Consider the following 25652-nt stretch of genomic DNA (forward strand, 5'->3'; position numbering starts at 1 on the left):
GTTTTGCCTTTTGTAGAATTCAGATGTTTGGTTGAGCCATACACCCTTTGAAAATTTATTTTTCTATTGCACTTTATAAAATGGTTAGTCTTAAGTGTAACTTTATGCATGTCTGGATTAAAAAAATTTACTTTAAAAGCCTCTAGTGATTTGAAAGGAACACTTGATACTCCTGCATTTCATAAAGTTTATGTTCAAAAGATGTAATCCTATATTATATGGGCAATGGTTGACCTGCAGAGTTGGGTTTGGCCCTTCCCACCCCCTGCCAATTGGCAGTTTCAGAGGGCTGGCATATGTTTGTAGTTGCTGGAGATCCAGGACAGCATATCAGTTGTCATCTGTCAGCTGCAAATTTGCAGCCAAATACTTCCTAGGCACCTCCTATCCTCCTACAACCACTAAATGGAAGGGAATACACATCAGGCCTGAAAGCTGCCTTCCCATGGGAGGAAATAACATTGTGGGATGAGTTATCAAATACCCCTTTCCTCAATACCTGAAAACACACACCCTCACATGATCCTAATGTGACTCTGGTGAAAATATTTCATTAAGTGTGATTTAAGACATCACATTAAGGAGGGAACCGGTAAGTTGACATAAATGCAGGAAAGGGTAGCTGACAACTACCAAAATAAGTTTATATTTTAAAATAAGCCATCATGTAGTTCCAGCTAAAAGAAGGCACATAATTCAGCATAGAGGTGCATATCGGTTAACATATTCACCTGCTAGAGCTTGACAAAACATAAGTAGTACTCAAGGGTAGAAGGCAAGGACACAGTTGAATATCAGGTGCAGAGCTGTTTAAAGAAAAACTATACTGAACACTTACCTTTAATCAAACATGTTTATAGTGCAAATAATTAAATGTCAAAATGAACAAGCTGTTGCACTGGCTACAGACATTGGTCATATTAGAAAACAGCACTTCAGTAAACTCTACATTTCAGTAATTTGTTCTTTAAAGTATACTGAATACAATGAAATTAACTGGCAAATAGGACAATTTCCTACAGTGATCTAAAATTCCTAATTCTAACTTACAACATTGAACACACTGTTCTCTGTTGAGAAAAGCAAATTCCACCCATTAAAAAGAACACTATTGGACACACTTCCTGAAGCGGAATGTACACTTGCAGTATGTCTTTCACTTCCATATATTGAAGCATTAGAACTTTAAAATATATTACTTTTAGCTCAGTTAAGCTTTCTTCCAATAATATCTTTGTGATGTTTACACTACAGTATAGGCATTTACAAAACTCCAAACAGCAAAGCTGTAATAGATTAATAACAAAGGCTAGCTTTGAATTAAACATATCAAGATGTACACATTTTAGATCTTGCATCAAGCATGATAAAAGTTAGCAGCTTTCTATTCATCTGTATGTTGCAGGAGACACAGCTGGAGCCTTAGCTCCAAGAAGCAATACAGAACATTTGGCTTTCAGCAGAGCGTAACGTCATGTTTCCATGCTTTCAGGGAAGTTGTCATTTAATTGAAGTCCCGATTGGTTAGGACAAGAGGTACCACTAAGGTCCAGAAGTAAAGGAGGAGGCAGACCCAACTTGAAGAGATCTTCACCCAGACAGCTGGCCATTTACTTGTCAGAGTTTTCGTTTCAGCATCGGGACTGCATAATGAATAAAAGTAGTCAGTGCATGAAGGTATAGCTGGATACCTCATTAAAAATTTGCCAGTTTTGTTTTTTGAACAGTCCATGAAAAAGTAAAATGAAGTCAAGTTGTTCATTTTGGGGTTATTATTTGCATGGCACTAGGGCTCTACATAGAAAAAAAAATCTCCTTGGAAACTTTGGTGGCATTCTGTTACTTATGATGTCATTACTTGGACTGTTATCCTCTTAATTGTTTCCTATTTATATTTACAATCATGGTACCACTGTAACAATTGTAACTGTCCCCAACTCACCTTAAAATTGGCATGGTGTTTTGCAGCACTGGTGAGAACAAGGCACTAAAGGATGATGCATCCAGTTGTCTCACCAGTGAATGCAAGTACACCAATGACTTGTGATGGAAGCCCACAAAGGTCCTTTCTGGTCAGCAAAACACTACTCAGTGACAGGAGGGCTGCGTGTGTCATCCTTCACTGTCCCACACAGCAGCTTCAGAATTCCATCTCTCTGCAGCTGGTTAGATTTTAAGGTGGGATTCAAGGGTCAGACTGAGAAATGGAGCATAGCCACAAGAGAATGGTAACATTTCTGCTGCAGGATCTCAGCCTATGTCTTTAATTTGGAAAGACCTAGGACTTTACCGCTAGTCTGAGGCAAAGGCTTGCTTTGTCTTTTGAAAGTTCAAATGTCTCCCCTATAATCTATAATGGGAATGGGGGAGAAACAAAACTAATACTTTTTTTAAAACTGAACTGGATGAAACTGACAGGCACAAGAACTCCTTCTGACAAGATGATACCTGCCACATTTGAGATAAATAATTGCTGGAGGTTTATGCTGCACTTGGCAACTTTTTTTTAAAAGACCAGATCAGTTCACTTACAAAGGAGAAAAAAGGCTGGAGACAGCCTCCCTTCAGGCTGCCCTGCAGGAATCACCAAACTAGCTACAGCCTTCAATCAATTCAGTTCTACCTTGTGCATTTTTGTCTCTGCCTAGTTCAGTCCAATACTGACTTGTTTAAAAAAGAAAACTACTCACAAGTATTCCTCAGAGTGGTACCACTCATGAATTGTTTCTTTAAATAAAAAAGTCAGCAGTACAACTGGGCAGAGATAAGAATGGCTATGCTCATAATGAGCACATGGAGTGATGCCTGTGGCCAGGGGTTCGTGGCACTCCTTCAGGCTATGACACCCAACACACCACTCAAAAATGGTGTGTTAGATGAAAAAGTGGAGTTCATGTAAAATCATTTTCTGTTGATCACAGAATGAAACCACCTTATAGAAGGCATTTTAACAGCTGTAGAGAAATCCTGAAGTGTATCTAACAATTATTTTTAAAAACCTTTCTGAAACAGATCAAGTTTTGCAGTGAGGTTACTTTGCCTCAGAGATTCCAGTGTCATTCGGGTATCTCCAAAGTGGGAATATTTTGCCCTTGATATGTGGCTTGGTTGTGGCAATTACATAGTCTTACACATCTGAAGAAATAAACTTTAGTCTACAAAAGCTCATGCTGCCAACTTCTGTCTTTCAGTTAGTAACAAAGGTGCTACAAGATCTCCACATACTGATTCTACAGAGTAACACAGCTATATTTTTAAATAGTCTTATACAGTATATATAAAACCTCAAAGGAACCTCTGTCTGCAGCTCATCAAGCTTAACAGAAAACACCCAAACCAAAGTCATATACTAACACAAATCCTTTACTTTTCGACAGCAGGAGTGGGAATCATGCAGCCCACAGATACTGATTGCAATACCCCTCAGTCCTAGCCAACTGACAGTTCTAGGAGTTGCAGTCCAACAACTTCTGGAGAACGGCATGATTCCACCACAGCTCTATAGCATTACTTTGAAAATCCATAATATATTTAACTAAATAAAATTTGGCAAATTATTGCAATGTCATAGATCTATTATTCACTGAAGGGGAGGGGACCAAATTCCCTAAATTTGTTCTAAAGTTCTAAAAAAAAGCCAGGCTAGTGAGCTACAGAATGGACTAGAAGCAAGGATCAAGGCAAGAAAGACACTCCTCATTTGAGCCATGGGGAAAAGGAAAAATGCCATGGAGAGTATGAATACAGAACTAATAGGCTTAAGGGACTTCTGTAACTCTGAACTTGTTATCAAAAGTGGTTTGCAGGGAAAGAGATTCAACTTGTAAGTCACTTCACTCCAAGGATTAAATGGAAACTTTTCAGGAGTTGTGCTAAAACATATCATCGTTTTTAATGGTATTTTAAGGTGGGAGGGAGATAGGGAATTGGATTTTATATGTTTTGCTATGTTTTTACTTGTGGTTTGTTGTGTTCTATTTTTATTGTTCTTATATTTGTTGTTGCCCGCTTCAATCCAATACAGGAAGAGGCAGGATACAAATTATCATCATCATCATCATGGCATTGTCAAATAATCAAGAAGTATATTGCGCCTGCTGAAGTATTGACTATGCCACTAGCTTTTATTCAAAAGTTGCTTTGGTTATGTGTGAGACTCTCCTTTTTCACTCCAACTACACAGATCATCAACATGAACCACTAGATATATAAGGACTGTCATGACAATCTGATAATTATCTCAACCACACTAGATTTCCTAGCTGAGACAAAAATTATAATTCTGATATATAAATAGAAGCAATTCCAATTCAACTTGGGAACTCAGCATACCAGTCAAAATGGGAAAAATACTGCCCTTCCTTAGCACATATGTGAAGCAGTTTGCATATTTAGAAAAAAAACAGCAATATTAATAATCTTCAGTAATACAAAAGGGCCAGAGACAACTTCCTTTGTTTCTCTAGATAGGGCTGAGAAGGATGCTTGTCTAGACCCCAACAGAGCCATTAGTTGTCAGTTTAGATTGGGGAAGACAACTGTGGCCCTCTGGATGCTGTGCTGAAAATTCCATCATCCTCCATCACTGGCTATGCCGGAACTGATGGGAGCTGCAGTCCAAAAACATGGAGGGCCACAGTTGCTCATAGTTATATAGGCCTCATAAAGCATTTTCTTAAGTTCCTTAATTTTTTCAATAGGGTAAACTTAAAAAAGAACTTAGTATGACACACACTTCCACCATAAGTTAATGATGCCAAAGAACACCACACTGGTGACAAGACAAGAATCTCCACTTGAAATCCCCACTGCAGCATTCTTACCTGTACCAATTGGTAAGAGTCATCATGATATAAAGGGAGGCAAGAAACAGCATGAGGTGGAAGAAGCTATAGCTGTACTGGACGCCATCTTTCTCATTGTCCAAGACCCGCCGAGGTTCGCCATCTTCTACATCACCACCTGTAGTGTCATCCAGAATGACACTGTCACTTGCAGACAGGGTCAACTTGTTTACTTGACTGTTGTTAGAAGATCGGATGCTGCAAAACAGTCAAAAGAGATTTCACAATGTCAGCTTAATGAACAGCAAGGTTGTAATTAACCATACAGTTGTTTAGCTTGATTAAGATTCAAGAACACACTAACCCTCCATTTTTCTGAATGAGCACAGTGCAGCATGCTCAACTAGTCTTGGTCATATAAGCTGCTTGGCAGGAGAGTACGCTGATCCACAAGGTTGTTTCTACAGCCCTCACTTCCTCCAGACTCCCTGAACCACTCTTTTCTGGGCCAAGGAGAGTGCTCTTTGCACTTGTTGGAAAACGTCAGAGCAGAGTTTTTGCTTTTTGAATAGGCTGCAGGTCTTGTGGCCACTTTCTCAGGTGTTCTCTGCATTTGGGGTGGGGGGGGGGGAGAGACACTTCTAGCAGTCCATGTGGGTCCTGTTGAATCCCAGGGACAGAAAATTGGGCCTTAGTCCTGGCACAATTGCTTACTCTGACTTCAACCTTCAATCTATTTAATACACATAAATTTATGATACCATTTTCCAAGCCACAATAAAAGGGTTAGTTCCTTGCAGTTTAGTAAATATGAATCTTGGGTCTTACCTGGAATACAGGAGACAAAGTACAAAGATAATGAGCCCAACAATGCTCTGTGCATCCCACCACTGTGGGCTTTTTAGTGGTGCAGATGTCGGAATGACAGGTATAGCAGTGGCATTCACTGGAAGGGAAGTAGGTGCAGCTATTTGGCTGATGATGTTCAGAAGACTTGGATTACAGTGGCGATCTGGAAAATAAATTCCAGAAAACATATATAACAAAAGTATCTCTCACTAAGTATCAAGAGAGCTTGTTATCTAGAAATATTTTAAGGATCACTATGTTTGCTATAGCAAAGGCCCTCTAATAACACAGAAGAAAAACTCTTTTTGAGCTAGGGACCAAATTCTCATTTGAGGAGGACCGCAGAAGGATATACTGTAGTGCTAAGGGGGGGAAATAAAGTAAATCAGGCCAAAGCAAGGTGGGTGGGGCAAGACTGCAATTCTTACCACTCTGAAATTTTCCCCACCAAGCATACAAAGCATTACAATTTGTGTTAGAGAACCAGCATAGTGTGGTTGTTTGAGCACTGGACAATAACTCTGGAGACCACGGTTCCAATCACCACTCAGCCATGGAAACCTACCGGGTGATCTTGGGAAAGTCACATTCTCTCAGCCTCAGAGGAGGGCAATGGCAAACCACAGGCCAAAAAGAAAAAAAGCCTGTGATAGGATCACCTTAATGTCAAGATAAACAAGAAATGACTCAAATATAGCCTACTCAGGGAAAAGGCTAAGTGCAACAGCTTGCTGATCTGCAAAGCACAGACCAGTTTTATGCAGTATTTTTAAGCCAGAAGATTTTTTAAAATATTGTCTCACACAGTGATGAATACAGAAAAAAAGTAAAAGAAACTCACATCAAGATGAGAAACCCTGTGGGCACAGACAAAGTTTCCCCATCTCTGCTCTACAAATATGTCCTTCCAAGCTAACTAGTTCAAGTTCATTCTCCAGCAGTAATTTAGAAGGAGTTTGTAATTTTCTATAGAAGTACACACTAGCCTCATACTTTGCTATGAATTGTCAATCTCTGTGAAGCATACCTTGTGCTAGTCCTCCAAACATTCTAAAAGCTCATTTTTAATTCTTCAGCAGTTATCTCCATTGCAACTACCATTTTGAATATATATCAGCTTTCACATCTGGGAAACTTACCAGGCTCATTGGACATGGCTGACCAAGTGAGGTACATGGTGTAGAGAGTAATTGCAGAAGACTGGAGAAGGCCAGAATGAGGCTGATGTTCCTGTTGAGACAATCAATTTTAGGTAGCAGAATAAGTGGCTTAATCTGAACTACATAAATTCCTTGATGGTTTAACATCTATAAACCATCTGACTTGAAATATTTCAGTTGCACTATAACTTTAGTGCTGAGTTTAAAAGGTGCAATTTCGAAACCCCGATCAAAGGCACAAATACAGCTTAGGGAATTTATGCAAAGTAGTAGTATTTTCATCCATGCTGTAACCACAAATATTAAATACTATATATTTTAATACTAACAGAAAATGGATAATTTAAGATCCCAAGATCTGCTTCCCTTTCACTTAATAATTCTGTCTAGCCACATTGACAAGAACAGCTATCTATCCACTGATTTCTTTTGTTCCTTGCCCTTCCTCCACGAATGATTTCAACACCCGCTGTTATGCTACATCTGAACACTAACAACTTTAGTAGACATATTCTGTTAAAAACTGTACTGAATTTCAGCTATTCATATTTCAATGGTAGTGAAATAGTGTATTACATGAGTACTAAATCCTTCAGAAATGTCTTACTGAAAAAAGTAGTTTACAGCCTATTTCACCATAACAGGCCATAGACTGTGTAATCCATTCATGTATTTGGAGGATAAATATCACACCTTTCTAAACAAATTAGGCATCCAATGATTCCCAACCTTTGGTCCTCTATTTGTTCTGGATGTCAGCTCTTAGAAACCACAGCCAGTTTGGCCAACAGTGGGAAATTAAGTGAGCTGAAGTCCAAATCATCTGGAGGACCAAAGGCTGGGAACCACTGTGTCATCTACAAGCCTGAGTGAGTCAGTTCTCTCCTTATGTCCCATACAAGAACCCCATGAAGAAATCTTCATACCTGGACTTTGGGAAGGATCGATGTGATAGACACAGCAATGCACAAAATCATATTAATGCTGATGAAAAACTTGTTCTCGATACAACCCTCAGGCTTTGTGTAGAAGATATAGAAGAGCACAATGGCAATGAATGACAGGACATAGTTCAAGCAAGTGCACGACAGAAGAGCTGAAGAAAAAGCACATCAGAGTCATCCAGCATTTCACTTTAGTACAAATCTGCCTGATGCATTGTTGTTGCCCAAAAGACTGACTGTGGTTCATTGCAAGGCCCATACTGAAGACCAATCTTCCCTTGCTAAGGGCAAGCCATCGGCCAATGTGACTGCCAAGAAGGCTACACGCCTGCTGTTGAGCCTGCCCATTAGCCATCATGGCATGGGGCAGGCTCGCCTTCCCTTTCCCCTTTCTTTTCTTTTATTTGTATCCTGCCTTTTTCCAATCATGAGATATAAGTGTACATAACTGCCTTTCTAACTTTTCCATATTAAAGCCAGAATTCAAATGAAAAGACATCTTTCATTCTGATTATCACAACATGTTGCATAACACCTAGAATAATTCCTCCTGCAACTGTGGTGTTTCAGCAATGCTACCTGCAGCTGCTGTGCAATCCTATTTCTATTACTATATATAAACTGATTGTCACCATTGCTGATCAGCTGATCAAACAGAATGGGATCCTGTTCAGTAATTAAAATTTCATGACTGCAGTGTAGTGTAGTGCAGTGATCTGAGTACTGGACTACAACTCTGGAAGATCAGGGTTCAAGTCCCTCCTTGGTCATGGAAACCCACTGGGGTACTATGGGCAAGTCACGCTTTCTCAGACTCAGGGGAAGGTAATGGCAAATCCATTGTGAACAAATACTGCCATGATAGGTGTGCCTTAAAATTGCTTAAAATCAAAACAACTTGAAGGCACACAGCAACAGCAATGCCTGGCTTATGACCTTGTAATTATCCCAGTTCACATTTACAGTGGTTGCACTGTTGTTTTTAACCAAAAGTGCCCCTAAAAACATACTCTGAGATCTAACAGGCCCCCCTATCCCGGCCGTTTTCAATGGGGTAGAGAACAGGGCAGGTAGTCATAACATATCCAACCCTCTCCGCATTGCAGGGCACAATGGGACAGAACTGTGACAGAATCAAGAAAGGACTATGTACCAGTCTCTGCGGCCATCTGTCTCAGTATACAATGGACCCTTGTTATACGCTGGGGTTTGGTTCCAAGATCCCCGTGGATAACAAAATCCATGTATGCTCAAGTTCCATTAAATATAATGACACAGAAAAATTATGTCCTTTATAAAAATGGAAAATCAAGGTTTGATATTTGAAATTTATACTTTTTTTGAACATTTTCAAACCGTGCATGCTTGAATCCGTGTATAAAAAATCCGTGTATAAGAAGGGCCGACTGTACTATGACTGGAAGAGGGCTAAACATGTAATTACTCACCACCCCACACTCCAGTGTCTTAGAAATGGTTGTGTTGGGGGACGGGACTGTGAATCTTCAAAGGCTGAATTTTGGACAGCAGCACTGGAAGACTATGTCTTCTGATGCAAGATTTCAGCAAGAGTTTTATGCTGAACAGCACATAATTTGCTTTCTGCCTCTTGCCCATTTTGCTACTCACCAGATAACTGCCACTTACCTGCATACCAGCATCTGGAGTTTCCCTCTTCCATTCGTTCAACCCAAGATTCATTCCAGGAATGAGCAAAATCAACAAGCAGCACCAGCTGGATGAGAATGAACAAGAATGCGCAAATAGTGCCACATACAAATAATACTGGAAAGAATGAGAAAGATTTATTTATTTCATTAAAATTAAAAGTTAAAATTAAAGTTAAAATAGAAGCCTTTAAAATTTGACACCTCTGGCTGAATATATTTAAAACAAATAGGAAAGTCACTGAGTCCTAATCTGCAAACTAAACGTGTATGGATGTGCATTTGCCTGTACAATTTTTCTCTTGTCATTTCCTCCATCCCCCATTTAAACATACATACATATATACATTCATAAATAAATCAATTTGTGTGTATTCCAAATGAGTAGGTACGTTGGGCTTTAGTCAACAAGGGATTATACTTGACTCTATAATATATAACATACACACACACACATTATATGCTGTAATAGTTAAAAACAAAGATTTCAAACAGTCTATACAGAACATATAGAATTGTATTTCATTTCCTTTTAGCAGAAAAGCCACACCAGAATACAGCATGCCCATTTGCCAAAAGAAAAGAAAAGGGCAACCTTGCAGCAGATGCTTTAATAAACTTCCTATTTTTGAATATGTCGCCACAAATTTATTACTTATTATGTAATTATCACATTCTTCATCAAACAGCCCAAATTGACATATAGTAGCTTCATCCCATCCTCTTTACTCTCATAATTCTGTGAGCTAGGTTAGGCTAACAAATGGTGACTAGCTCCAGGGAACCCACTACGTTTCACAGACAAATTTTGTTTTGTTTTTTAAAGGAAAGGAAAGGAAAGGAAAGGAAAGGAAAGGAAAGGAAAGGAAAGGAGAGGAGAGGAGAGGAGAGGAGAGGGGAGGGGAGGGGAGGCTTCTCAGGTCCAAGACCAGGGATTGGTATCATGTGGTCCTCTTGATGTTGTTGCACTGCGAATCCCCAAAGCCCCAACCAGCAGTTAACTGATGAACTGCCATGAGATGCGGCATCACATCTGGAGGGCTGCATAATTCCCATCTGCCATCCTACACTAACACTCCAGCTGCATCACATTGGCCATAAGCTTAATGATTGTCAACATGCAATAGTATTTAAACAGTTTTTTTGGGGGGGGAGGAGTGATCATCTGTAATATATAGGCATGTGATGAGGCCTTTTTGTTCCTATGCCACCACAACTTCACCTCAATCTCATTAAACATGCAATTCAACAACAGCATGGTTTAATTGATCTTGCCACACAGATGCAATCATGGCGTGAGCTGCTCATACTGTGACTACTCTAGGAAGAGTTTATAAGCCACTATCATATGTGCATGATTATCTGACTACACCTTTAGTAGAGATTCAATGTCAACATCTTTCCCCAGAGCAAGAGAATGACATCAACTAGATGTCTTCTAAAAAAAACCCTGAAAAGGAAACTCAAACACTCACACACAAGTGAACATAATTACAATAAAAAGATTTTATTTCCTTATCCATGTGTCCTTACCTGTTGTGAAAGGCCCTTCTGGAATGTAAAATGCTCCAACCATGATGCCAACAATTGCAGCTATCTTGAAGAACCAAAATCTGTTTCAAAAACAAAACAAAAGACTAATAAGTATTTATTTGCATGCTATAATTACCCTTAACCTAACAAAGCTAAGTACTAAGAAGATTGTCAAACAGTTATAAATGAAAAATGGTATGTATGAATGTAGTCTTCCTTAGCTTGTGGTCTTACTCTCACTTATCTCAAAATTATCACATAACTGAGTGATTATGCATATACTGGCAGGCCATGATTTACAGTGCTACCTTCCCTTACGTGGGGGATCCGTTCCCCCCCCCCCCCCCGCATAAGGGGAAAATCATGTATGCTTGTGCCCCATTGAAAATAATGGGGCGCATGCATGCAGTGAGCATGCCATTCATTAGATTCTCCTGCGGCTTCAGCATACGCTGAAAGCCGCGGAAGTGAAGTCCATGTATGGCGTGGCTCACTGTACTTTTAGAACTGAATACATTTGTCCCTCCACATTTTGGGGGATTAGGGGAACAGGACCCGCATAAATGTGGAAAAACCACCAATAACAAAAACACTATGTTTTTACCTGAAAGAAACCTCTCTAGGAATCTCTAGGTCCTCCAGTGCAACTTTGTGGTCAACATCTGACAGACATTGATTATGGAATTGCATTGGAGGAGCTACAAACGCCTAGTGGAGTGTTTTCTCTAGGACTCTTTCGGCTTGAATGGGGCATATGTGGAGTGCATGCTATAGGGGGGCACCCCACTGAGAATAATGGAGGTTGCCCCTCCATGAATAATCAAGAACGCAGATCTCAAGTCTGCGAGAAAGGAGGGGAAACTATATTTTTACCCTTTAAAATCTTATCTAGTTCCTTCACAGCTGTGCTTCCAAGCCATAGTCTTCTTCTGGTTTCTTGGCAGCAGTCTCCACACTGATTAATGATTGTGCCAAGGTATATAAAATCTCGAACTTTTTCAGTGTTTTCATAGTCTGCTTTAAAGTTATGTAAAACCTCTCTGGTCATTACCTTTTTTTTAAAGTTCAACTGTAAAGCAGCCATCGTAATTTCTGCCTTGACTTTCTTCAAATAGTAACTGCAGCCAAAGTTGATATTCACAAGCAAGTGGGTTTTTAAAGGTTTTGTTTGTAGCATAATATTTAGTTCTCATTAAATAAAGTATGTTTTTCTTTTTTAAAAGACAGACTTGAAAAGCAATTTGCATCCAACTTCAAAAGGAAATGCCATTCATTACTTTAAGGGTCAGAGCAAGCTATTCATTTTCCACACAATTTCTAAGCAATGGGATGGAAATGAATGAAATTATTCCATAGTTAATGCAAAAATGAATCCTGAACATAGCTAAAGCTGAAATTAGTGGTTATTCTTTTATTTCACCTCATGGGGGCATATTTATACAGCAATTAAAGGTCTGAAAAATGAAGATATATCTATATCCAACGTAAGACACATCATTAAAAATGAAAGCAGTTTCCTCCCCATTTTTGTGATTTTTTTTTCAAACACCTGGCTTATATATCCTAGATAGAATAAGGAAGAAATCATTTCTAGCATACCCATTATGCACTGCAGCCCTTGGATCTTTACTTGATTTCACTTGTATCATAAGAAGGGCAAAGAGACAGAAGAACACAGCCATGGCAAAACTGATTCGATAGACTGCTCTATATCCAACCAAAGCTTCACAGTCAACAATGCCATCACAAAAGCCAGGCACCTGAAAGAGGAAATAAATCCAAAAAGGCTTAGTGATAGACATATGGATTACACAACATCCACATCTTTTCCCTGCATCATTTACAAGGTTAGAGCATCAGGGGACAGTGCACTTCTTTTATCCTAGTTCTATCAAAGTCAACAGTATTGTAAGTGACCATGTAACTTTAACAGATTCCAAAAATAATTACAGTACTAGACAACCAAATTCAGAAAGTAATAAAAGGGTCAAAGACAAGATTACCCCATATTGTTGATCTCCATATCTGAGCCAGACCTTGGAAAGTTAGGTTTGAAAATTAATTCAATAATTTTAATGGTTAGAAATTGGGAAATTAATTCAGTGGTATAATCACTGAAATCCTTTAATTCAGTAAATTATCATTAACTTGTTGATCTGAACATTAATGTGAAGCAAAACAACATGGCATTTATCAAACTATTTGTCCGTGACCTCAGGAAGCACATTTTGTTACTAGTGCCTTCAAAAGGTCTCCTAGTTGTCTTCTACAAACCTAGAACTTCCACCAGGACTACAAAGGGCCCTGGTAGGTTGTGCCTGGGAATTGCAGAGGTCCATTGTCTGGGCCGTTTTTAGATGGGGAAGGTGGCCCAAAAGCATAAGTTTCCTCTAACATGCTGTTCAGTTTGTCACTCAAATGCATCTCTCTTCAAATGCCTTTTCTAAGGTTAAAGGAATTATTTTCTTCTCGCTAGAGGCACTGATCTACACACCAAATACACAATAAGTGAATACTGATATACTGACTCTAGTTGAGAATGTATGCCCAAATATGGGGCAATAAGTTAATAATGCCTAAAAGCGTGTCCAGGTTCCTTCATAGCAGGATCTTTAAACAGTCCCCGTTTGAGGTCCGCGCACGCTCTCTTATCTTTCCCTCAACCTTCCTTCCTAGCCAGAAGCTAACAAATATCTGCTGAGACAAGGGGGAGAGAGAGAGGAGTTTGCCTCCCTGTTTGCGTCTCCGCGCCACTCTCCTGTCTCTTCTTTGTCTCGGCCCTCGATTACGAAAAAGCGCCTCCCTCCAGTCCATTGCCTTGGCCAGGCCTCAGAGAAGAATGTGGATCTGATCCCCTCCCCTCCCCAATTTCCCTTCTCCTTTTGGTCGTGTCTTTTTAGATTGTAAGCCTGAGGGCAGGGAAACGTTATTTCCTCTCTGTTGTAGCCGCCTGGATTCCCAGTGATTGGGTGGCATATAATCTGTATATATCATGTCTAAGTCTAGAAATTTAGTTCAAAAATTGCCCAAAAAACCCTGGTGACTATTCACGGGTACATGTAATACTATACTTTAACTTATTAAAAAGGGACAACCATTCCCTGGTGAAAGGCAAGGGTGCAATCTGTCTCGAACCACTGACCTCCCTCTGTTCTCTCTCTTCCATCCCAATTAGTGTGAGCCAAAAACGTTATGGCTGTCAGATTTTGTGGGTTCTTTTGGCTATTGTTCCTTTGCTTCACATTTAGATCCTTGTTGCATGTCCTTAAATCTACCCTCGATTATCCAAGGGTCATAATCAAATCAATAATTTTGGCCCCAAAACCTCCCTCGACTATACACGGTTGACTTATAGTTGAGTATATACGGTAAATAAATCTTCTTCTTCTTCTTTATTATTATTATTATTATTCCTCAGCCTTCCTTCATAGCCAGAGCTAAACAAACAGCTGGTGATTCAAGGGAGAGAGAGAGTGTGTATGGAGAGGCTTGTACCTCGGTGTAAAGGGAAGGGGGGGGGTTGTACCCATTTTGCAAGCCATGGGCCTTGGAATCCTAGTGGTAAAGGGAAGAAGAGAGGGTTTTTACCCAGTTTGCAAGCCATGGGCCTTGGAAATCCTGGTGTAAAGGGAAGGAGGGGGGGTTGTACCCCATTTGCAAGCATGGGCCTTGGAATTCTTGGTGGTAAAGGGAGAGAGGAGAGAGAACCGTATTTTCTTGTGTATAAGGCAACTTTTTAAGTTGCCCTATGCCCGGAATTAAACCCAGAGACAGGCGAATGGCATACCCACCTCCTGTCTCTGGGGTCCTTGCTGGGTCCTTCCTAGCCAGCAGGCACTCACCCCGGCTGGAGGGGGCCCTTCTCGAGGCCTAAGAAGAGGTCCTCGGCGTCTGGGCTTTTGTCGCCATTTTTTCCCAAAGCACGCAGGGAAGCGGCTCAGAGCCAGCCGGGCCGAGTATAAAGGGCGGCCCTTACTCCTCCATGCCGCCGCCACCGGGGATCCTCCGATCCTCCACGCGCTTCCGCCGGAGTACTTTCTGAAGCCGTGGAGGACCGGAGGATCCCGGTGGCGGCAGCGCGGAGGGGTAAGGCGGCCAGCTCTTTTACTTGGCGGGGTGGTGCGGGCAGTGCAAGAGGGAGTAAGGGAACCCCGGCCCTTTTACTGGCTCGGGCCTGCTTGGAGCCAATTCCCTGTCGCCTTTGAAAAAAATGGCAGGCGACGCGCCCAGCCGCCCGGATCCGTCAGGCCTCTAGAAAGACCCCTCCAGCCGGCATGAGACTCCCTCAGGGCGTCCATGGGATGCTGCTGGCAGGCGGACGTGGGGGTTGTCTTATACCCCCCATCACCTTATACATCAGAAAATACGGTAGGTTATATCCTGTTTGCAAGCCAGAGCCTTGGACAATGCCTGGTGGTTAATGGGTGGGGGGGGGGGAGAGACGAGAGCCTAGGTTTACTTCCCCTTTTTCATGCTGAGACTGGACCCTTCGAGAGGTCCAGGGGAGGGAGGAGGGAATCGTTAGGGAACGTGGTGCTTTGTTTCCCCCTTTAGATATTTTTGGAAAATGCCCCAATGTTGGGCCCGTCAATTTATCACGGATCATATCCAAAATCCATGATTTTGTTCCCCAAACTGCCCTCGAATTATACATGAGGTCGACTTATCCACAAGCATATACAGTAGCTACAAAGATTACCATTTTTCTGTACAGAAAAGCATATTCCTATGCAAAAAATGTTGTTTCCTGTAACAAACAATCTGAATAAGAATTTTCACAGATACGTTCTGCATTCCGAAAGTGGCTTCAAAAACTGCATAGATTCACGAAGAAAAATTAGTGAAAAATTACACCTTAATGTCTTCATAAAGGTGACAAGTCACCTTTCATAAACAGTGAAATTTAATACCAAAGTCCACATTCATAAACATTGTGACCTTTGCAAATACCGTATAAGGATCTAGCTCTCCCTACACCACGAATAATTAAACACATTTGGTTAGAGCCCAGTTCATGAACACAACAGGTATCTGCTTTTTTTTTCTGTTGCATTACCAATACCAACATTATTACAACTTTTAGTGTGGCACAAAGCTTTAAGGCACTTGTAACAAACATGAAAATCACAACGGAATTAAGCTTCTTTTTTTAACTGAAACGTCAACTTTGCTTCATCACTTTTAAAATATCTTTCAAAGCTTCCGATTACCAGCTATATAGATTTATTGAAAGGCTGAAGATTTTTTGCATTGGTAAGTGACTAAGCAACTTCACTATTTGGGAGTTGACGCCCACACACCGAATGACTCCTCCACAGTAAGGGCCGGTAGACAGGAGGTTTTATGAAGCAGTAAGTAACAAAGCGGGATACACACCGCCATATAATCGTATTGATTAAATACTAGGGTTAGGCGAGGGGCGGTGCTTCCGCACCCCCCTAAACCCTCGTACGTATACAATTACGTACAAGATGCGCCGGCGCCCTTCACCATGGGCGCCGCCATCTTTACTTATGGACGCATAGCGTCCAGACGTTGTCGCGGCGCCTATGACATCGCGAAATGCACTGCGGCGCCTCGTGAGTCATAGAGGGCCGCAGAAAGAAGCTTTGAAATGGCAGCTCTTTTTGCTCCGCGCGGGGCGTCGCGCGGTTTGGCTGCTGCGGCTCCCGTGTGAGCAAACTGGCGCCGGGGGGGGAAGCGCCGCCAAAGCGGCGGTTTGTATCCCACCAAAGTAATCAAACATTAGTGTGTTCTTACAAGAATAGTTTGGATTAGCATACTACAGGCTTCAGGACCAAACCCACCTTCCAGTCCAGCAACCCCACATGTAGGAGAGGTACACTGAAAGGACTGGTGCCCACTATGCCAATCTACGAGGCGTTTTACAGATAAACTCTCTCCATATCAATTCCATTATAGATGCTGACCATTAACACTTTACTGCAGGGTATACCTTAGGGCAACTGTTTGTCCGTTAATCTGGATGTTTTCCAATTGTGCAGTCTGTTGAGACGTAGACTAGGATTTTCTTCAGAAAGATAAGGCTAGCTACATGCATACTGGATCCATACCCATCCTAGCTACTAATAAAAGGAGGCACTTACTGGTCAAGTACGTGACATGAATGGGAAAGGGTTAGATCTCATTTTGGTTTAGTTTTATGCTTATTTTGAGACTTGGTTGAGGATCTATGCTGGAAAATGGACCGGGGGAGTACATCCCTCATGGTTCTGCTGGATGTCTCAACAGTTTTACAGTAATATCACAGGCCAGCATATCCTACTGGATTAACTTTGTCTTTCAGGCTATGATGGGGTCATGGTGATAATAAGCATTTCAATCTTCCTAAAAGAACAATGAGATGATAGTAGCAATGTCTGTTTCTTCCTAAGGTATTTGCCGTATAGTTCCTTCAGGTTCTATCTTGTCCCCTATGTTATTAATATATCTAAAAAACTGTTAAGGGAGGTTATTTGGATCTGGCTATTCAGTATAGTAAAATAGAAATGATATTCAGTTTTTTTTCCTTTCAATCTCACTTCAAGACGACAGGTACAGAAATTCTGAATTATCTCCTGAATACAGTACAGTGCACCTGCGTCATACGTGGACACACTATATGCAGTTTTCAGGCATATGCTGATGAAAGCTGCGCAGGGAGCGCACAGGGTGACAAGCGGCCGGCGTTATACCCATTTAGATTAATGGGGCATGCCCCCATGGCGCGCACTCACCAGCGCCGCCCAATGCATGAGCCCCATGATTTCAATGGGGCTCACGATACACGCATTTTTTTTAATGTGGGTGGGGGTTTTCCACAGATGGATTTCCCCAAAAGGGTGCACTGTAATAAGACTGGATGTGGGCTACCAAATCCAAAACAACAGAAAAGATGCATTTAGTCCAGCAGTTCTCAACCTGTGGGTCGCGACCCCTTTGGAGGTCGAACAACCTTTTCACAGGGGTCGCCTAAGACCATTGTAAAACACATATTTCAGATGGTAGCAACGATAATAATGTTATGGAAGGGTCGTGGCATTAGGAAGATTGAGAACCACTGGTTTAGTCTGTTCAGATGAGCTGGAACGGGGCTTAATTCTATGTTTAGTGGAGTGACACTTCTCTCAAAGAGCTCAGTTTAGGGATTTTTCTGGACCAAACACAGATCTTGGATATCCAGGGCTTGGCAGTAGCTGTGATTTTTCATGCCTTGGCTCAGTTATTAATCAGAATGGTGACTGAAGTTAAGAAATGAGAAGATGACTAGGACTTGGAAGAGCAGCTATGAAGGAACTCAACAAGATCCTGAAGTGTAAAGATATATCATTGAATGCTAAATTCAGGATTGTCTGTACCAGCATATTTCTGATTTCTCTGTATGATTACGAAAGCTGGACAATGAAGAAAGCTGACAGGAAGAAAATTAATTCATGTGAAATGTAGTACTGAGGGAGAGTTCTGTAGATACTAAAATACTGAGATTTCACACAGAAAAAAATGAGCCCAATAAAACAATTTTCCACTTCCCTGACACTAGTTTTAAGGAAAACAGAAATATCATAAAAGTCTTTTTTTGTATGTAATATATTAAGCTGGTAAATCAGTGCCCTGCTGCAAACAGAACTATAAAACCTTTCAGTACCTTTTTCAGCTGTTTCTCCATTCCTGGTGCCAGCATGATACAAGCAACAAGAGTACTGAGGAGAAGGAGGAAGGCATAAATAAGTCGAGTCACAGTAGAATTCCTGCTGTTAGGACAACAGCGGCACAGCAAACATGATGCACCACTACACAAGCAGGGGATCTGTAAAACAGAGGCGTTAAGTGATTAGATTGTATCTTAAGTGTTAACCTATACATACAAAAAAAACATCCCATGTACCATCATCGCATCCTCAAAATAAATTTAGTTTTTTAAAAAACAAAACAAAAATAAGATTTACATGCCTGAAGCAAGTGAAAATGGGAACATAAAAAATATCATAACCACAAACTGTTTAATGGCTGACAGATTTTCAAAACAGATTGGCAAACAAATAGCACAATGAATCATTCTTGAACTTTAACATGAAGAAATGGTGGAAAGATGTTCCATTTTACACAATAAAAACTGCCTTAGAAACTGTAGCATGGTCAAATGAAAAACAGTTTTATTACTTCAGAAAATGCTGCACCAAGGAGAGGCAATTTCAGCCCCGCCGCTGTTTTTTTAGTCTTCCAATCCATCAGCCTTAACCAGCATAGCTAATGGTAAAAAATACTGGGATTCCGCACGACCTCAACTGGGCTGTAAATAAGTGGGGCTCCTGGAGGCCTCTTATTCCAACATAATGACACAACAAAGCAATGAAGCCCAGAAACATCTGAAGGGCCACGTTAGCTCTCCTAGCTCTCTGAAGTTTAAGAAGTACTGTATATACTCGACTGTAAGTCGACCTCATGTATATGTCAAGGGCAGGTTTTGGAGTCAAAATTATAGATTTTGATAGGACCCATGCATAAGTTGAAGGTAAAACTTAGGGGCATGTAATGAAGGAAATAAAAGTAAATGAAGGACGAAGCAAAGGAAAACAATGCCAAAGAATTTACAAAATCCCAGCAGGCATAACTGTTTGTGGTCACACTAAAGACTAGATGGAGTCAGTGCTTCCAGGGCAGATTAAATTCTTGTCTTTCACCAGGGGATGAGTGTGTGTGTGATTTAAAGTACAGTACTTACATTGATCTGTGGATAAATCAACTCAGTTTTTGTTGGAGGGGGGTCAATTTTTTAATCTATATTTCTAGACATGCCTTTTATGACCCATTACAGTAGTGACCCTTCCCTTACATGGGGGATCTGTTCCAGATCCACCCACCCCACAGAAGGGAAATTCCGCGTAAACTCAAGCCCCATGAAAACCAATGGGGCTCGTGCTCATGGCGGCATGGTGGCAGGTGTGTGCACCATTTCTCTTTCTGGCGTGCAGCACCATTTCTTCCGGCTTTCTGGAAGCCACATAAGGCGTACTGTATAACACAGGCGCAATGTATTTGAATATGTTCAAATACCTACTTCACTATAGCCAACATCAATTTATGGAGCATGAAGGGCAATGTTTCCTCGCCCCCAGAGTTCAATGATATTAGGGTGATTCCCTCTCTTCCAAACCTCTGTCCACTAATGTAATCTGTTTCTAGTTCAATGAGGCAGAAAAGCCTAAACTTCGAGTCTAAAGTTTTTTCATCAACCAGTGATTTAGAGATAAGAGCATGTCACAACAGGACTTCCCCTGGGTGACCCACAAAAAGCGTACAAGAAAACCCAAAGTGGTTCAGCCACCAGCCAGCATCAGAAAACCAAGGAGCTGGGGGGCGGGGTTGACATCTGTCAGTTTCCCTGGATGGTGGAAGAGCAGAAGAAAGGGATTTGCACCAGGGATGAAATACCTTGTAACACCAAAATGCTAATTTGACTGTGTACAGACATGGCAAAAACGCCTATTCGCCATAGGAAGGTGAACATAAATGAACCAGACAGATACAGAATTGACAGTCATACCAACAGGATGGTGTTTTGATCTTTAACTTTAACTAAACTTACTTCTAGCAGCCCATAAAATGTTTTGGGAATTTTAGGAGAGTGTTTGGGAACCATCATATTGGGCTCTACTGTACAGCTGTTGTGTTTTACTTTTTGAATGAGTTGTTCATGTGCTTCAGGTCTTCATTCATGTGTACACACAAAAATATATAAACATGCATTTACATAACAGTATATATACTCCATGGATCCATGCTGGAATACCAGGAAATAAAATACTTTGACACACAAACACTAGGCAGTGACTACAATGGGCCTGCCATATTGGCAGGCTAGTGATCTATGGACTGGAACATCCAGGGCTCAAATGCCACTATATTATTCTATGGTGGCATACACACGTCGCTGCCCACTGAATGGCGTGGGGCATGATCATCCACATTTTGCCCTATCCGTGGGGGACAAACACCTCTGTGGATGGGAAGGATCCACTGTAACTTCAAACAACTATAAAGGTGCAATCGACTTTTTTTAAAGGATCACTCATTTTAAACCCTTCAGAGTGGATTATAAAAGCAAATGTAAATGTGAACATGGACATGAAAATTGCTTTCCAAACTGATGCCATAGTTTCATTTCATTATGTCCCTAACCACACAAATATCTTTCTCTACTATAAAAGAAGTCAGGCTAATGAAAAGCCATACTAATGGATGGATTCTGAAAAATATGGCACAAGCAATCTGCAAACATTCAAGCAGCTATACTAACAGGCCCAAGACATGATAAGTGTTCTCCTGAAATGCTGAAGAGCAGAAATATGAATGTACTCTTTGTTCCAATAGCTATGCCACTTCTACTTTATTTAAAGAGACTGCCTTTTTCCATTGCCTTCTAATCTGAACTAAACTTGCTTGTCCTAAATGCCTCAGAGCCATAGAAGATAAATACATGTGGCGTATTTCAGAACATGCCATTGCTCTACAACACTTGTAATAATCCCAGCTTTCTACAGTCTGGGGTCTCCCCCCCCCCCGCGCCATGTGGTTGTAATAGCCTATGAAGTATATTCAGAGCAACATAATGGTTATTGCTCTAACTGTTAGAACAGGAGGGTTAAGACAAATGGGCTGCCATTTAGGATTTAGTTTGTTTACATTAAGTAGTCAAAGATAAACTTGGACGAAATAGCTACAATGCTAAGGAGGATGTCAGTGACTCGGCAACCACTTCCTGGCTGAAGGAAAACATCATTCCTAGAGATAAAACCACAAACCCTAAGAAACATGAAGGAAAGAGAACAGTCACAATTCTAGATTCTTCTCTCAATAACAGTGGGCAAGACATTAAAAGCCAAAATAATGATTAGGATCGTGAGCACAAACATACACAGTAAATAAATAAATAAATAAATAGGAACGTATGAATGAACTAAGAACTGTGGAAGTTTGCCTAATAAGTCTTTGCTGATAAGGATATAGCAGAACGGGCCCTTGGTATCTGCTAAGGTTTGGTTCCAGGAGTCCCCACGGATAACAAAATCCATGGATGCTCAAGTCCCATTAAATACAATGGTGTAATAAAATGGTGTCCCTTATATAAAATGGAAGATCAAGGTTTGCTATCTGGAATTCATACTTTTTCTGAATATTTTCAAACCGTAGATGCTTGAATCTGTGGATAAAAAATCTGTGGATAAGGAGGGCTGACTGTATAATGTGTGTGTATTCAAATCACGGATAAAGAATCTGTGCAAACGGAGGGCCAATTGTATGCAGTAAGAGTAAAAATTACAATATCTAAATCCTATTTCTGGCTTCGTGTTAATCTGTTATCACTTCAAATAAACTGGCTCCTACCCTGATACAGTACATCATGTTATGTATTGTTTCACAGTAATGGGGGGAGGGGGGCGTCGAATGAACAATGGGAGCCAGTCTAGTGGTTTGAGCACCGGACGATGACTCTGGAAACCAAGGTTCAAATTCAGGCTCAGTCATGTAAATCCACTGGGTGACCTTGGGCAAGTCACAATCTCTCAGCCTCAGAGAATGGCAATGGCAAACTTCTGAAGAAATGTGCCAAGAAAACCCCATGATACAGTCGCCTTAGAGTCGCCATAAGTCGGAAATGACCTGAAGGCACACAACAGCAACAAAAAACAAAATATAATGTTAAGGAGAAAATTATTAATCATGAATTATGCCAGAGAAACAACGCCCCTGGGACAGATGAACAACAAAATCCAGAGCATGTCTAGTAAGAAAGAGGACTCATTGAGTTTGGTGGGGCTACACCTTGGCAAAGTGGGCAGAGTATTTCATGCAGAGAGGCTTCTCTATTTATTCACCAGACAGATGACCCCCAGAAGCTTAAAAGTGAGATATAAGATAAACAGCCTCCTTTTTGTTTCTCTCATCTTCTTGTTGTGTGCCTTCATGTCGTTTCACTTTCACTTTGGATATACGTAATGTCTGAGCTACATTTTGGGGCTCAGGAAAACGGGATAATAACATGATATAAGAGAGGATTCAGCTGTTCCAATCCAAGGTGGTGGAAGTCGTATGTATGCAGTGAAGTTTGTAGAAAAGAAAGGGCTTAGAAAGACTGAATGTAGGTTAGATATTGGGGGCAGTGTTTGAATGTTTATAGAACTGAGAGTCAATCCAACAACCGACATCACAGACGCTGTGCATGGGCTGATATTCAAAGAGCCACAATGAAGAGCCATGCATGCCAGAGTGGTTTGAACCTTGGACTACTAGGGACTCTGGAGATCAGGGTTCGAATCCTAGCCCTGCCATGGAAAGCCACTGGGGGAGTCACACTCTCTCAGCCTCAGAGGAACGCAAAGGCAACCCTCCTCTGAGCCAATCCTGCCGAGCAAAGGTCAGGAAAAACCTGAAGGCACGTGACGCACGCATTACGTCATTAGGCCACGCGCGGGTGACGTCACACGAAGAGGGAACACTCGGTTCCTTTTTGTAACTGTTTTAGTGGCCTTTCTAGCTGTGGGTGTCACACAAACAACGACAACGACAACAACAAGGTGGATGTGGGCGACCCAGATCCCCCCAAGGGCCCCTGAGGCTCCTCTGAGGGAGAGAAAGGAGAAGCCTCCACCTCACAAAGGCAGCCCCTTCCCCGCCTCCGCCACTCACCCAGCTGGCCAGGGAGCAGACGCCCAGCACGGCCCCCATGATGGCAACACACCTCCACCGCTCCTCCGGCCCTACTCTCCTTCCCCCCCGCCGCCGCCGCCGCCGCTTCCGCCTGGCCTCCTTGTTGTTCTGGTTGTTGGCGCGATGGCGTCGCCCCTGATTGGCCGGCCATTGGGAAGGGGCGTGGTCTACCTACCCGACCAATGGAGGTGGACGCCTGAGGTGGCGGAGGGCGGGGAATGAGGGGTGTGACGTAAAATCCCCTTGGAGGCTCTGATTGGGTAAAGGCTTTTGAAGGACGGTTGCTATTGTCTGAGCGTGACCAATCGGAGAGCCTCGTCTCTTCGAAGAGGCGGGACGTCCAGGGAAGGGTTCCGCCCTTATTTGGTGGAAGCCTCTGTGTGTCAACTGTTGCCATGGCAACAGCCTGCTTGGGCCTACAGGGAGGGAGGCCACTAGTGGCACTTTCACCTTGTTGTTATGTGCATTCAGTTCTCTTCTCATAAGGCTTTCTTGGCACGTTTGGTTCAGAGGAGGTCTGCCATGGCCTTCCCCTGAGGGCTGAGAGAGTGTGACTTGCCCAAGGCCACACACAAGGCTGAGCAGGGATTCGAACCCTGGCCTCCAGAGTCACAGCCCAATGCTCAAACCAGTACATGCTGGCTTTCTTCTGAACCACCCACTAAAGAGTGGTTTGAGCCAATGTGGTGGTTTGGGCATTGGGCTATGACTCTGGAGGCCAGGGTTCGAATCTCTGCTCAGCCATGTGTTTGGCCTTGGGCAAGTCACACTCCCTCAGCCCTCAGGGGAAGGCCATGGCAGACCTCCTCTGAATAGTCACAGGAGATTCACACACTCTCAGAAAACCCTGTGATAGGTCCACCTTATGGTTGCCATAAGTCAGAAAGGAAAGCACACAAATCCTGCCCCTTATTTTACCTGGCAGCCTATCACTTAATAATAATGATAAAATGTATTTATATCCCACCTCTTCAAGCACATTGAAGCAGCTAAGAATAATAAAACAACATTAAAATACAGTAAAACGTCATAACCCATAAACCCTCCCATCCACAATAAAAATGAATTGTAATTATAAACTTAAGCAGGGGCAATTGATGGGGGGCCACTGAGAGGCTAATCGGGGAAAGCCTGCCTTAATGGCACTTAATGACACATAGGTCCAAAACACACTACAGAAATAACCCAGTTTGAGACCGCTTTAAATGCTCTGGCTCTGTCCTAGGGAATCCTGGGAACTGTAGTTTGTTGTGGCACCAGGGATATCTCTGACAGAATTTATTATTATTATTATTATTATTATTATTATTATTATTATTATTTATATAGTGCTGAGAAGACTAACTGTCTCACAAAACGACAGTTCCCAGTATTCCCTAGCACTGAGCCCGGGCAGTTAAAGTGGTCACAAACTAGGTTACTTCTGCCGTGTGTTTTGGACCATGTCCGTAAGTGGCATTATCCATGCCTCTGAAGAGTAGACCAAATCTACAAAAGCTTATGTTACAACTTCCTTTGTATAGTTAAGTCCCACCTGCACTGCGGAATTAATGCTACAGCTGTGAAGACCAGGGTTCGAATCCCTGATCTTTGAATCCATGGAAGCCCACTGAGTCAGTGGTACTCACATTTTTCCCTTTAAGAAGCCACAACTTTACATCTACATGCAGTGCCCCCCTCCCAACTTAGTATACGAATAAAAATGTTTTATTTAGTGCACATATTTTCATTTGCACATTTGTGTATAATATTCATAGCTTAACATTTTATAAGGAAACAACATTGTTCAAATTAGATCAGTTTTGTTTAAGAAAATGCAATAACTCAATGCATGTGTAAATTTTACATATAAAAGGGTTTGGAAACAGGAGGAGGAGGAGGATCAGGCCCTCAAAATCTTGAGCATCTCTTGCCCCTCCCATGGGCCCCAATCCACCATTTGAGAAACACTGCACCATATGACCCAAAAAACCTGAATCGACTTATCCACGGTTAATGTAAGTTCTG

At 41.7% G+C, this 25652-nt stretch overlaps 1 protein-coding gene across 1 annotated transcript; it reads right to left on the bottom strand.

The window, feature by feature from the left end:
- Window positions 1-834: 834 nt before the first annotated feature.
- SERINC3 (serine incorporator 3) lies at window positions 835-23768 on the bottom strand. The gene is made up of 10 exons (XM_042461511.1): window positions 23625-23768; window positions 18583-18744; window positions 12537-12697; window positions 10938-11017; window positions 9385-9522; window positions 7720-7889; window positions 6773-6863; window positions 5613-5796; window positions 4824-5042; window positions 835-1643 (listed from the first exon to the last, which is right to left on the bottom strand). Exons 1-10 carry the CDS (start codon window positions 23661-23663, stop codon window positions 1505-1507), a joined length of 1383 nt encoding a protein of 460 aa, XP_042317445.1. The 5' UTR covers window positions 23664-23768; the 3' UTR covers window positions 835-1504.
- Between the last annotated feature and the right edge of the window lie 1884 nt (window positions 23769-25652).

Source organism: Sceloporus undulatus, chromosome 4 (assembly GCF_019175285.1).
Source record: "Sceloporus undulatus isolate JIND9_A2432 ecotype Alabama chromosome 4, SceUnd_v1.1, whole genome shotgun sequence".
NCBI classification, from domain to species: Eukaryota; Metazoa; Chordata; class Lepidosauria; order Squamata; family Phrynosomatidae; genus Sceloporus; species Sceloporus undulatus.

Bases quoted from the DNA above. Each gene is read 5' to 3' on its own strand.
- SERINC3 (XM_042461511.1), bottom strand. From the start codon at position 23,663: ATGGGGGCCGTGCTGGGCGTCTGCTCCCTGGCCAGCTGG. The intron at 12,698-18,582 runs GTACTGAAAGGT...TTCCTCTTTCAG, and splicing joins TGGAGAAACAGCTGAAAAAG to GTGCCTGGCTTTTGTGATGG. The intron at 7,890-9,384 runs GTAAGTGGCAGT...CTTTTTCTTCAG, and splicing joins CTCCAGATGCTGGTATGCAG to CTCTTCTGTCGTGCACTTGC.